Raw genomic sequence first — 14,976 nt, forward strand, 5'->3', positions numbered from 1 at the left:
CAACTAATTAAAACGGTATTAGGTTCCTTATATCAACTAATTAAAATGGTATTAGATTCTTTATATCAACTAATTAAAACGGTATTAGGTTCTTTACATCAACTAATTAAAACGGTATTAGATTCTTTATATCAACTAATTAAAACGGTATTAGGTTCTTTACATCAACTAATTAAAACGGTATTAGGTTCTTTATATCAACTAATTAAAACAGTATTAGGTTCCTTACATCAACTAATTAGTCTCCCGCTGCGCTAGACCCATATGACTTTGCTATAATAAAAATACACGATATCAACTAATTAAAACGTTTCTGGGTTCTTTATATCAACAAATTAAAACACTTCTGGGTTCCTTATATCAACCAATTAAGGAGAAGATTGAAATAACTTTTTAATCATATCGTATTTTGAGCAAAAACTTTTTTATTGTATTTCTGTAGTTTAGCTTATATGATATTATGGACATAACTTGAAACTTTACTATATTCTCTGTTGCTCGACTCGTAATCTGAGTGTCGCGGGTTCGAATCCCTGTCACAATAAATATGCTCGCACTTTCAGCCGTGGGGGAGTTGTAATGTGACTGTCAATCCCACTATTCGCTGGTAAAAGAGTAACCCAAGAGTTGGTGATGGGTGTGATGACTACCTGCCTTCCCTCTAATCCTACACTGCTAAATTAGGGACGGCTAGTGCAGATAGCCCTAGTGTAGCTTTGCACGAAATTCGAAAAACAAACAAACAATATTGATTATTTCTTTAAATATAAATATATGAGAAGGATATACTATCATAATGTATACATAAATAAGTCGACTTTAAAGAGTAAATACCATAAGATATCGGTGAAGAGATAACATAATCGTTTCATTATCGTTATTGTTCATTACATTAGAAAATAAGAAAGATAGTTGGCATGGTTGTTGTTGTTTTTCAAAAGAACAAAATATCACATGTCAGTTTAGTTTTCTAAAGAGGATATTAAACAATCACATGTTTAATATTGTGATCCTGTTCTGACATGGCCGGGTGGTTAGGGCGCTCCATTCGTAATCTGAGGGTCGCGGGATGGAATCCCCGTTATCCCAAACATGCTCGCCCTTTCAGCCGTGGAAGACTTACAATGTCACGGTCAATCCCACTATTCGTTGGTAAAACAGTAACCCAAGAATTAGCGGAGGTTTTTGACAGCTAGTTGCCTTCACTCTAGCCTTTCATTGTTAGTTAAGGACGGTCAGCACAGATAGCCCTCGTGTATCTTTGTTCGAAATTTAAAACAAATAAACAATAGTGTGAAACATACTAAAACCTAATATTCGAAATAGCATACTGATGTGTCAAACAAAAACATTATTTACATTCAATTTGAAGTTTAATATATAAATATACAAACATTTACGTTACTTGTCACATAACAACTTGAGTAAATTATTATTTTTCTTAACATAAAAAAATCCATTTCACTAGAACTAAGAGTACGAACATTGATGTAGAAATATAAATAAAAATAGAATATTAGTTTATCACATTATTGAATTCGTCTTCTCACCGTAAAGCAGTTGAAAAATCGAAGGACTACAGTTAAACTCAAAGAAAAAAACTTTGAAATTTGTATTTTGGATTTAGACAGCTTTAAACCTGTTATTTTTACATTAATAATACTAATAATACCTGCCTATATTAAAACACTAAAAAAACAATATAATTTGTACGCACGTATCTATAAAACACAAAATATGGTGTTTAAATGAAACGATTTGTTACACCACTAATGTCACGTTACATAAAGGTTTATTTTTCGGTAGTTTTTTAACATTAGAAAATAGTTTGATGTAATTGGTGTCTGGTAGCTCGAACCTTAGTTCAATGTTTCCATCCTCAGATTGGCTTGCTGACCGCTTGTATTTGGCTCGAGTTTGTTGTCCAAACTCCAACAATGCTTTTATATTGGTATATATCGAGATGCATTACACGTGTTTTGAGATTATTTATTGATATGAGAACGTAAAACGAAATATTCTATTGTCAGCTGAGTTAAATTGTAAGCTTATTTGATACATAACTAATTTGATCACAGATTTGTATATTCTTTCTTTAAAAATCGTGAAATCCAAATAACCACAGAAAATTAAAATAAAGTAAGCGAATTTATGTAAGAAAACACGAATGTTGCTTGGTTTATTTGTTTTTTTCTGAAAATGATTTTATTGCCAGAGGCAATTGTTTTATTCGATAGATGATTCTAAAAAAAATGTAAAACGGGTGTTTTGACTTTGTATATCACTGATAGAATTCTACGTTTCTAAGTTCCACCTTAGTTTTTTTTATCTTACAACTGGACATAGAATTACGATGCACTCGAAGTGAAAATACTCACTGAGAAATCTAAACTCTTTTTCTCTAAGAAAACGATACCGTTGTTAGCTTTTTTGAGATGAAACTTTTGATTAAAGTTGTAATGGCATCTTCCAGCCAGGTACAAAGTTTGGTTTCCTAGCAACCATTTCATACTCTCTTCCTCAGAAAACCTGGCTACCATTAGTTTGTCTATGCCCCACATAATTTTTTCCTAGAACAGCGAAATAAATGCGAGATACATATTTTTAAAAAAATGAGTAAGCACAAAAAACACACACACATATATATATATATATCATTTTCCCAAATTTCACTTTATTTGAATACCAAATATTTAGTTTTGCTAAAATACCGTATTACATGGTAAAAATGTAGAAGTTCTAAATAAGCAAAAGTATGTGTTACTAGTTTGAGAACATACTAAATCATTTGGCAGGGTTTTCTTCACCCTTCTTGTTCCAATTTTCGTTGTTTTTGTTCGAGTTTCATTTGTTGTCGACACTGAAGAAATTGAAAAAAATATAAAATATAAGTTTATTAAAGTTCGTAGACAAACTTAGTTAACAATCTGGTCTTTAACTTTCAGAGAAACAATACGTAAACGGGTGCCTGTATGGCAAAGTGGTTAGGGCGCTCGACTCATAAGCTGTGGGTCTCGGGTTCATATACCCTTCACACCAAACATGCTCGCCCTTTCAGACGTGGAGGCGTTAAAATGTGTCGGTCAATCCCACTAATAGTTGGTAAAAGAGTAGCCCAAGGGTCGGCGGTGGGTGGTTATAACTAGCTGCCTTCCCTATAGTCTTACACTGATAAATTAGGGATGGCTATAGCAGATAGCCCTGGTGTAGCTTTGCACGAAATTAAAAAAGAAACAACAATTAAATAAAAAAATATATTTTCATTTCAATAAACATAATTTATTATACTAACAATTATTATACACATGTAGAATTAGTAAAAGTTAATTTTGGTTAATAAAATAACCACATGATAAACATAAAACGATTTAAAACTAAATTAATATGAACAAACATAATCTCTCGTCTCCGACAAAAACTGTTTTAAATCTTTGGAAAACCACTAGAAAGAGGCTCCTTTTCACTTTATTTCTGTAACGACCGATTAAAGACGTATATTGCAACATTTTGCAATGTATATAAAATAGACTCAGCATCAGCGGAATAATACATTTCGAAATTCTCTCGACAGTTGCCACGAATTAGATCAGTACACTGAATTTCAATACAAAGAAAAATTTCGAAAGGAAACATTTGGGTGAGTCGTTGTTATTATTGTTTTACCAGCGTTTGCAAAAGTAAAAAAGATGTTACCGACTTTGATCTAACCATTCCTACAAGTTAAACTGATTTCGCTAATGTTACTTGAATAGAAAACAAAAATCAAACCTTAGTTAAAGAATGAATTAACCGATTTTAATTATTTTATATTATTATAAGGTAATACTGTCCTACTGTTTAGTTAATTACATATTTAAACATAAACATTGAATCCTATATTTAGGGGTAAATTAAGTTTATATTAGAAACGTTTTCAATGTTCTCTGAATTTAATGTTTGAAAACGTAATATCGCTCGTTAGAACGAACTAGAACTAGAGTGAAAGTTCACTTTTTTGACTGTTTCAGCACGAAGCCAGGTTGAGCTATCTGCTGTTTCCAGCAAATTTTAACGCTTTAAGTCCGAAGCCTTAGCACCGTTCCGCCGAGGAACTACCACCACATGCCTTCAAATTTAAGCTTCATAAAAGTTGTTTTGGTTTTAATGACGAATTTTCCATAATTCAGCCACCTATATTTCGTAAATAATATTCTTTATTTTTTCTATCACGTCAGGATATTTTACAACGTTTGTTTGTTTTAAATTTCGCTCATAGCTACACGTGGACTTTCTGCACTAACCGTCCATAATTTAGAAATGTAAGACTAGAGGGAAGGCAGCTAGTCATCACCACCCATGGCAAACTCTTAGACTACCCTTTTATCAAAAAATAGTGGAATTGAACGTCACATTATAACGCCCCTACGGCTGAAAGAGCGAGCATGTTTGGTGCGACAGGGATTCGATCCCGCGACCCTCAGATTACGAGTCAAGTGCCTTAAACACCTGGTCATGCCAGGCCGATATTTTACAAATGGGAAAGAAAAACTTACTTAGATCAAAACACTATTTCGTTAACCACAATGAATATTGTTTTATTATTATGTTTGGGTTCTAGAACGATCAATAAGACTCTTACGTCGCGATTTGTCTAGAGAAATCTGTAGCCAGCGGTTGTCAACATTTTAAGCATAACAAAATGTGACTTGATTTCAATGAAAATAATTTACTTATGTAAAAGCACATATGACGTTTCATAAAAATTCTGTACGTGTTGGAAAAAATGGATATCACACTCAAATTCTTCATACAGGAATTACATTCAAACATGTAAAAATTCAAGACAATAAAAACTATCGCAGGCCTATGTAATTTAAAACCCAATACTGTATGCCAGAAAGTAATAGATAACTTTGAATTTTTAATAAAAATAAAAGCGTTATCATTTTTTCATGCAGTACTTTTCTCACAATAAAATAAAACAGTACTTTTATTTAATTTTCTATATTTTACCCGAATGTTTAACATTATAAGAAATAGCATCAAGGTGGCGCTTTTTCATGTCAATGTGTTTAAATAAATTGTTTACCTATTTGAACTTCTAAATCACCTTTTTCTTCTTTGAATCGATACCTTTCAAGAATACTGTTTTTCAGCTTGACAAGGGTGATAATGGTGTTATTCCTAAGTTCGATATTAAGGAGCTTGGCATTTAGCTCCCGAACAACCGAACGCAGAAAGCTCGCAGCTTCATCTACATAAGCATCGTTTCTGGAATCTGTACTTAAGCTGCAAAAGCAAGAGGAAAATATTAATCTTAGATCTTACTACCGTACTAATCGACAAACATGTAGGGAACATTCCAAAATAACAACTCCATAAATAGATAAAATAGGAGCTTATATATGTTGCTACCTGGGCTTCTCGAAATTGCATATCAAATAAGTTTATTTGTTTTGGAAATTTGTACAAAACTACAGAGAAAGGTATTTGTGTTATTTAACCTACGTTTAAATTGATAGAATAGAGAGACAGCAGCTAGTAGACAGCACTTCCCAACAGTTTTTGGACTGCTCCAATCGAATTGTGGGATTTGACTGTCACTTTTATAACTTACACACGGTCTCGAAGTGCGGAGAACTATCTTGTGATACTGAGATGCAAATAATAAGCCTTCAAATTCATAGTACGGCACGGTAACAATTAAGTGATGCCCGGTCTACACCCTAGAAGTAACCTGAAGCTTAGACTAAACATTCCATTAAACACACACGTTCATATATATATATATAATTTTTCTTGCCTCGTAGGTCAGAAATATGGAATGTTTAGGCTACTAATTCTCAGGTTCAATGCTAATTGTAACGGTGATTATGGTTTGTTTGTTTTTGTTTGGAATTAAGCACAAAACTACACAGTGGGCTATCTGTGCGAAACCCGGTTTCTACCGTCGTATGTTCTAAAACGTACCGCTGTGCCACTGGGGAGTGGTAATTATAAATTAGTACCACAAGAAGCTCCTTGCAACTGGATTTCTCTCACATCTTTTACACGAAAGTGTTGTTCTCATGACATAACATTAAATATAACGAGTTAGTTTTATCAGTGTCTTATTGGAACCATAAATCGACACACCATTTTCTATTTTTGTTCCAGTTGTTGTTGGAATCATACTAAAGTGGTTCGTAGAAAAACTAAGCAGTTCAAAATATTTGTGGGTTTCTTACAAAATGGGCGGGTCCACTTCGCGTATCGAAACCCGCTATAAGCCTACAGACTTGTCTCTGTGCCACGGACTGCGTCCGAAACATAACAACTGTTTCGCGTAAAAACGAAATGGTAGTGAATATGTCATATAGTTGATATAAATATGATTACATATTACGTCTTAACGTAATTAGTAAGGTTAATTCTTCTGGCATCTAAATATTAAAACGTTTTCGATAAATATGTCAAAGTGTTTTATAATACGATAAAAATAATTTCAGGCAAGTAATTTTTTTCAGTATAGTTATGCATGTACCATACCCCCCAATCCACCCCTCTGATGGTACAAAGTTTTTAGTTGTGAGTTAACTAACTATTTATACATAGACTAATAATTTTACTATATAAATAAATCCTAGATAGCTTTACACATAATGGTAGGGACCAAGTCGCTTTCTGAAGACGTATATACATATATATCCTATATTGTGTGCATACATGTAGATACAATGATAAAAATTAAAACCAACCTACTCATAAGGTTTAACGTGATTAAATTATAATAAATTGTATTGTGGGCTTTAGTATTTAACTGTACTTGAATGAGGTACTGTTCTTGTACAACATTGTATTGTAGACTTTAGTTTTTAACTGTACTTGAAGGAGATACTGTTCTTCTGCAACATTGTATTGTAGACTTTAGTTTTTAACTGTACTTGAATGAGGTACTGTTCTTCTGCAAGACTGTATTGTAGACTTTAGTTTTAACTGTACTTGAAGGAGGTACTGTTCTTCTGCAACATTGTATTGTAGACTTTAGTTTTAACTGTACTTGAAGGAGGTACTATTATTCTTTATTTTTTAACTGTACTTGAATGAGGTACTGTTCTTCTGCAAGACTGTATTGTATACTTTAGTTTTTAACTGCACTTGAAGGAGGTACTGATCTTCTGCAAGACTGTATTATAGACTTTGGTTTTTAACCATACGTGAATGAGGTACTGTTCTTCTAAAATAATTTCTTACCTAAGAATAATGTACTGTTTGTTATGCATTCGTTAAGTTATTTCAATTCGTATCAAGTTCGCTGAAAGCCCATATTTTTCATACAACACAATAGAGATTTTTGAAATACTGAAATGACAATCATAACGTTAAAGAAAAGAGAAAAATGTTTAAAATAGTGGACATTTGGGAAATATTCTATAAATGAACGTTGATAAACTGCATAGAACATAAAACCTGTTCAAGAGATGCTTTGAAAATTTATCGATAATGTCTTGAATGCGAAGGGACGGTTTACGTAGGATGTGTCTGTTCATCAAGGCAGTTGCAAACGCGATGTCATAGTCACCTGAAATATATAAAAACAGGATGAAAATATTCAATCTCCTACATTTTGATTAAATTTAAATCACAGCCAGTTAAAGTCAACGTATATGCATAAAACAGTTTTTACACAATATAATATCAGTCTTTAACAACATATAAGATATAAACATTTATTCATATTTAACACGAGTGTAAAAATGTATTGTTTATGTTTCAACTTGAAAACAAAAGCACGCTGTAAGTTTGCTTTCGAGTATAACTAACACAATGTAATATATGTTACATACTATACGTTTTCTAAATAAATATATATGTACAGGGTTTGGTTTGTTTTGAATTTCGCGCAAAGCTAGACGAGAGCTATCTGCGCTATCCATCCCTAATTAATAGACTCAAGGAAAGGCAGCTAGTCATCACCACCCACCACTAACTTTTGGGCTACTCTTTTACCAACGAATAGTTGGATTGATCATCACATTAAAACTCCTCACGGCTGAAAGGACGAATACGTTCAGTGATGGGAATTTTAAACTGTGACCTACAAATTGCGAGTCGAACATTTAACCACTAGCTCATTCAAGGCTTATATATACATATTTAAATTTTGGCGTCAGAATTTTCTGTATTGAAAATAGTTAAGAATGCAATATTGTAAATGAAGCTTTTACAAATTTAAAGCAAAGACAAATTATTTTGCTTTGCGTCAGACAATAAATGTTACGACAAAAATTCACTAAAATTTCAACATTGTAATTTCGAAACTATAAATTTAATTTTATGTTTTTCTTCGAGACTAAAGAAAATATCGATAATCAAGACACACTGTAGTGTGTCGTGCGACAAAAATAACCTGCACGACACACTGTATGTTATCAACAAGAGTGAAAGCTTAGAGATTTTCCATTTCTGTAGCTTGAACTGCGGTGATCAAAACTCTCACATATTTTTTGTGAATTTGTCTATTAGCTCTTTACTTCACTTATCATATTTTAAGAAAACCTATTAAAAATACAAGAAATATAAAATTTTCAATTTCTATTGAAATTCTTCCCTTTTTATTTAATATCAACACACACTTAACGTTTATTGATTCTTTTCTAATAGATCTTTATAGGCTACAACTGGGTGTCAAAGTTGGTCTAAATATAAACCACAAGTGGAAAGGTATTGAAGAAAAACTGCCCAATTTTGACCAAAATGTTTGTTCCTATCTATACAAAAAGCTTTTTTTTTTAGTACAAGTATACAGTTTTTATTTTTATCATTAGAGTGGTTTGAATTTCGCGCAAAGCTACACGAGAGCTATCTGAGCTAGCCATCCATAATTTAGCAGTGTAAGACTATATAAAAGGTAGCTAGTCATCACCACCCACCGACAACTCTTAGGCTACTCTTTTACCAACAAATAGTGGGATTGACCATTACATTATAACGCCCCCACGGCTGAAAGGGTGAGCATGTATGGTGCGACACGGATTCGAACCCGCGATCCTCGGATTACGAGTCAAATGTCTTAATCATCTGGCTATGCCAGGCTTTTATCATTTGGATTAAATACAATTGATTGAGAGAAGTAAAATAATAGAGTGAAAGCACGTGTAGATACAAAAGTATTGGCAAACTGTATTAGCTGTTTCTAGCTCAAGTTTTCAAGAGAATCATAGAGGTTATTATTGAATATTGACTAGTAATTTTTAAGAACAAATTTGTAACATGATATGAAGCTCGCCTAATTAAAGAGTGTTTAGCTTCACTTTATATTAGCTTAAGAAATTAGCGTAACTAATGGTGCTTGATACGGCTTTATCGAGTGCATGCAAGTGATGATAAGAAACTGTTAATCTAGATTCCATTGCGTTACTACAAAGAAAGTTATTAACACTGTTTCAGAGAGAAAAAACAACCATCATATATATAGAGAACCTGACTAGTTCTATAAAATATAGATCTATTTTAAATAACAGAATTGCAATCATAAAGCTAATGTTGGTTACTACAGAGCGTTAGTTTCGTACTTGCTGCAGTCTGTGTGTATTGAAAAAAGTCGTGATATCTAATCAAAAACATCTTGAGTGTGAGAAACAAGGAGCGGCCAAAAAAGGAATTAAATCAAAATTGAGAACCAAACTGGCAGTTACACTTATAGCTTTGATAAGAATTTTTCATCAAATATTCATTTATCAATTAGTTAGGCCTCGTATTGTGTTTTACCCAACACCATGTCCCAAGTTAAACAAAAAACACGGTGTGACTAACTAATTAACGAATATTTGCTGTCAAATTCTTATCAGTGCTATAGGTATACCTATATATTTGGCTAAACTTATCCAAAAATATGTCGAAAGTATTGTTGTCCAATACATGGGACTCATATTTGGCTTGTGTATGAATTATAAAAGATTGTTTCCACTTTGTTTTTAACACTATTTCCAGTCTTTTACAGCTTCGTCATAGCTCAGAAATAGAGTTTTAATTCATCATAACACTTTCTTACACTTAGGTTACTACAGCCATTGTGCTTATCTTCACCTAAGAACAAAAAAACGTCATGTTAGAAAATAAAAGGGAACCCTCAATAGCCGCGGCTGTAATTAGAACTCAAATCGGTCAAGCGATGGCGTTGTGAGCTAAAAGTTTGTACTTAAAGGGAAAAAAAAACATATCTCAGAGCCATTATATGAGCCCCTATGTCGGGGCTAAAAATGCTCTTTAAGATTCCAAGTATACGCGTAAATACAATTCAGACAAGAGATACTGCTAAACATCTATTTATCATTCTTATTGTCTGCGTCACATTATGGTTAGTACACATTAAAATAATGAGTAAGCTTCGTAAGCGTTCCTCGGACATCTATATCGACAAAACTTACGAAGAAAACGGCTTTACATAACTGAGAAAATAGATATTATATGGTCCAACATGTGCAGCTACTTAGAGCCCTGTTATGTGTGAAAATTTTTCTGGAGGATATGAGTTGTACTTTGACATATCTTGATGTTTAGTGTGAATTCTTTCACACTGGTGGGCAATTCAGATTCCAAATATTCCAAGGAGCCCAAAACGCTATTTAGATTTTTTTTTTTTTAAAGGGCATCGAAAAGTTCTGTTTGGGAATTAACGCACCAAACAACACTCCCGGCTTAACGCACCAAACATCACTCCTGGTTTTGCGATCCAGGGTTTAAGTTATGGGTAAATCCTCACTCTTCTGGTGAATTGCGCTGAACAACAATATATTAGAATTATACCACATAATCGCTATAGTACAAAATGTATCAAGACTCTTTATATAAAAAAAATTACCCATACAAATGTTTGATACAGCTAAGTGGACGTTGGCCTACGAATAAAACTGTCTAACCTATTTTGTGTATTATTCTCAACATAAATGCAAACTGAGCTTAACAAATCTTCTATAATTATACGAATTTTAAAGGAAAGGCTCAATATTAACCTAATTATTTTGATCGGAGTTTCGTTTCCTGACACATTTTCGATTTAAAATAAAACAAACCAAACAAAAAGTTAAATTATTACTGGTTTACACATTATTCCCTCGCGTCTTCATGCAAATAATGAGACGCAAAACACACCTTGTAGTAACATTCACGATATATAAACTATTATTTAACATATAATCACACGAACCATCATTTAGCTTCGTAGTTATCAAGTCTTCAACTTCAGCAGTTTCATTTTCGCCAGAAGGCTCTCTTTTCAAAAAGAAACTGACACCCATCTTTGAGGAACAAGAATCGAAGCTATCACACACCTTGACGCCATAAATTTCTTGCGTACCTGTAATTTATCATAAAAATCAAACATGTAACGTCTTTTTTGAACTTGGTAGTGTGTGTGTAATAACTTAGAATTAGGCAAACAAATTGTGTTGTGCATGCGATTTTTAATGAATTTGATCAGATTTTTATTTAATTTCAAAATTTCCCGCTAGCAATCGCAACAAATTATTGAATTACATTGAATTAATAAAATGTTTAATGAAACTTTTAACAAATTTTACTTTCACATAGATTTTCATCTTCATTAAAAATAGTTACGTAAAGCTAATAATGTTTATTACAGAAGGATTGGTTTGGTTGGAATTTCGCGAAAAGCTACACCTATTTCACAATGATAGACTAGTGGGAAGACTGTTAATCAACCAGCTGCCGATAACTCATGGGCTACTCTTTTACCAATGAAGTGTGGGATTGATTGTTACATATAATACCCTTTCGGCTGAAAGATGTTTATATTCGGTGTGACGGGGATTCGAATCCGCGATTTGGAGATTTTACGTTATGTCACACCTTACTCCATTACCATTAAATATATATGGTATCAAATATGACGGCTGCGAAATTTTGACAAGATAAATGAGAGATCAATAATATTAAGTGAAGTAAGTTCGCCATTTTTAGAAACGCGATTAGGTTTCATTAGCATTAGTGATAACTGATCGCTAGTGAATCTGGAAAATAGTTATCCTATACAGCGTTAAATGTAGTTTGGTCATTACAATATAAGGCAGAAAGTGGTCAACGAAAAGAAAGTATGTAATGAGATGTAATCTATTTTGTTTTTTAAACCGCTTCCACATGCTTACCACTTGCAACCGTTAAGACTGTGGGTATTATTAAACGCTGGTATCATGGATCTTTATTATAATTTTCTTATCAAAACACTGGCTACAGGTTAGTACTGGTACAATTTCTGATAATAAAATGCTAATCTGAAATAACATCGTCACGCTGATTTTTGTGCTTTCAATGGGGAATCAGACATAATTTGTTTAGACTGGTATCACGAGATTTTTTGTTTGTTTTTGAATTTCGCACAAAGCTACTCGAGGGCTATCCGTGCTAGCCGTCCCTAATTTAGCAGTGTAAGACTAGAGAGAAGGCAGCTAGTCATCACCACCCTCTTTTACTCTTTTACCAACGAATAGTGGAATTGACCGTCACATTATAACGCCCCCACGGCTGAAAGGGCGAGCATGTTTGGCGCGACGGGGATGCGAACCCGCGACCCTCAGATTACGAGTCGCACGCCTTAACACGCTTGACCATACCGGGACTCGCGAGATTTTAAGAACAGCAGAACATCTAGTTTCTTGTAAACAAAGTAATAAGGCAATACTTCTTTATAGTTTCATCAATAGTATTGGTTATGATATTTTATACAGGTACATATTTCTTCTCATTTATTTTATTTTTTATATTTGTTAAGATTATTTTGCCATGGTAGACTATATGGATTTCGGATTAACTTAAACCTTTTAAGTCGGTTAAGTCTCATGAGATATTGTTGGGGTTATGGCCGAAAATATCAATAACAGTAAAGATTTCCATTTCATAAAATAATATATTGTTATCATTATAATATTTTACTAAGTTTTTATAATATTTAATTCTGATTTTTGAGGTTAGTTGCTGTGGTCACAAATTACTGATACTAACAATAGAGACAGGAAACCATAGGAGTGAAAAGATTTGTACTTTTTGTTGTTGTTTTGTTTTTGCTATCTCCTTGTACGAAAGATTTAGACGTTGTCTATCGCTCTGACACCTAGAAGCCGCGATTATCTGCGCATTTTTAAAACTGTTGTCATCTTTTCTGTAGTTAAATTAAGGTTTGCAGTAAAGCTTAACAAAGACACAAAGAGAAGTCGGTCACTAGAAAATAATTCAGTTTACAAATGCTCATTATACAAAATATTAACATCCTTAAAACAAGTAAATTACAAGTCATGCATTCGTTTAAAAAAAATCCACGTTACATAAATATATTGAGTCAAATATATTATTCGATTCACCACTTGTCACTGATCTATACCAGTTTCGGAGAATTCCAATCCCATCAGTAACCCTGGATAAGGTAGGTCATACTGAAGAATGAAAACAAGGCTTCGTGCAGCAGTGTATTTTTTTTAAATAAGTTTACATGTTTGGTATCTTAAACAACTTATCTGCTAAATAATAACTTATGAGCAAAACTGTTACACATTATTCATTTTCTATGTAAATATAGGTTCAGTGTGGTGACTATAACACAAATAAAAACACTAGGCATAGGAAACGATAGATTAACTTAAGTTTACCGAACTTGCAAGTGAATTTCAATTCATAATATGCGTTAAATGCTTTGTCTGTTTTTGAATTTCGCGCGGACTATCTGCGCTAGTCGTCCCTAATTTTGCAGTGTAAGACTAGAGGGAAGGCAGCTAGTCATCACTACTCATTGCCAACTCTTCGGCTATTCTTTTACCAGCGGATAGTTAAATTCACCGTCACATAGTAACACCCCTACGGCTGAAAGGGCAAGCATGTTTGGTGGGACGTATACTCGAACCCGTGACCCTCAGATTACCAGTCGAGCTCCCTAACCACTTGGCCATGTCGGGCTGCGTTAAATGTAACTTTTACGTACACAACAAAATCAGATATCCAGTCAGGATTGTAATATTAATATATTGATCGCACGTGTGATTGTAATTTTAGGAAAGGCCACCAGTGCATAAAGTACATTCTATGAAGAAATTATATTTACGTCAAATAGAATAATTTCTATCTAACATATGAATACAACTTAGTTAATTAGGTTACACTTATAGAGGGCAAGTTTCATTTAATAAAATGTGTGTATAACATGTTGTTACTGATTTTCTAATTCTAATGAACCCGTCTGAAGATGATAATATCGTAATTCTAAAGTTTGAGGTTTGTTATTATTTTTACGTCGCTAAATCTTTTTATTTTTACCCTTTAAGTATGGTCCATAAAATACAATTAGACTGTTTGTTTTGGAATTTCTCGCAAAGCTACACGAAGACTATCCGCTCTTACAATTAGATATTTAATATCTAATTAGAGGGCCTTGACTAATACGAATAAGACAGGTCAGAATATCCGTAATAAATTAAATTAGATCAACATTTGACAAGTTTTTAGTACGAACCGTATTTTGGTTGATACACGTATTTCACAACAGCCGGTGCCAAAGTGATGGTTCTTAGTCTGTAATTATTACCCGTGTAGAATGTGTATTTCAATGGGTAATCCGAAGCGTCATCTTTCCATCCTTCTGTCGCTGTCATATATCGCCAAGTTAGACCGGCTCTTTTTTCAGTACGTTTCTAAAAGAAAAAAAGGAAAAAAAAAAAGTATATATATATATATATAAGCATGTGTGCGTGGTATTTGTTACTTCATACATTTTTAATTAAATTTTATTTGGTCATCAAAGTAATTGTTCTCAAATTGTAAGTTAACTGTCATAAAAAATATAATTAAATATTCTATGTATACATTCTACGGAACGGTTAATAAACTTACATTATTGTATGTTATTGAAACACAATATAAAATATTTCAAACACATTTTGTTCAGAAACTTTAAAATGATTAAATTTCAATTTTGATTTCTAAGTAGTTAGTCCTTCTAGGTCTTCTTTCCTT

General features: G+C 33.0%; 1 protein-coding gene across 2 annotated transcripts in view; it reads right to left on the reverse strand.

The window, feature by feature from the left end:
* LOC143255177 (uncharacterized) overlaps nucleotides 1–14,976 on the reverse strand; it is an 83,679-nt gene that overhangs the window by 23,376 nt on the left and 45,327 nt on the right. Inside the window, exons 13-18 of one of the 2 annotated variants that reach the window (XM_076510430.1) lie at nucleotides 14,477–14,654; nucleotides 11,168–11,317; nucleotides 7,429–7,540; nucleotides 5,090–5,268; nucleotides 2,781–2,860; nucleotides 2,379–2,570 (exon numbers count right to left, since the gene is read on the reverse strand). In XM_076510430.1, coding sequence (XP_076366545.1) covers nucleotides 2,379–2,570; nucleotides 2,781–2,860; nucleotides 5,090–5,268; nucleotides 7,429–7,540; nucleotides 11,168–11,317; nucleotides 14,477–14,654 — 891 coding nt within the window. Of the gene's footprint in view, nucleotides 1–2,378; nucleotides 2,571–2,780; nucleotides 2,861–5,068; nucleotides 5,269–7,428; nucleotides 7,541–11,167; nucleotides 11,318–14,476; nucleotides 14,655–14,976 lie in introns of both variants that reach the window. The other variant, XM_076510429.1, reaches the window with a different exon arrangement.

This window comes from Tachypleus tridentatus, chromosome 7 (assembly GCF_004210375.1).
Source record: "Tachypleus tridentatus isolate NWPU-2018 chromosome 7, ASM421037v1, whole genome shotgun sequence".
NCBI classification, from domain to species: domain Eukaryota; kingdom Metazoa; phylum Arthropoda; class Merostomata; order Xiphosura; family Limulidae; genus Tachypleus; species Tachypleus tridentatus.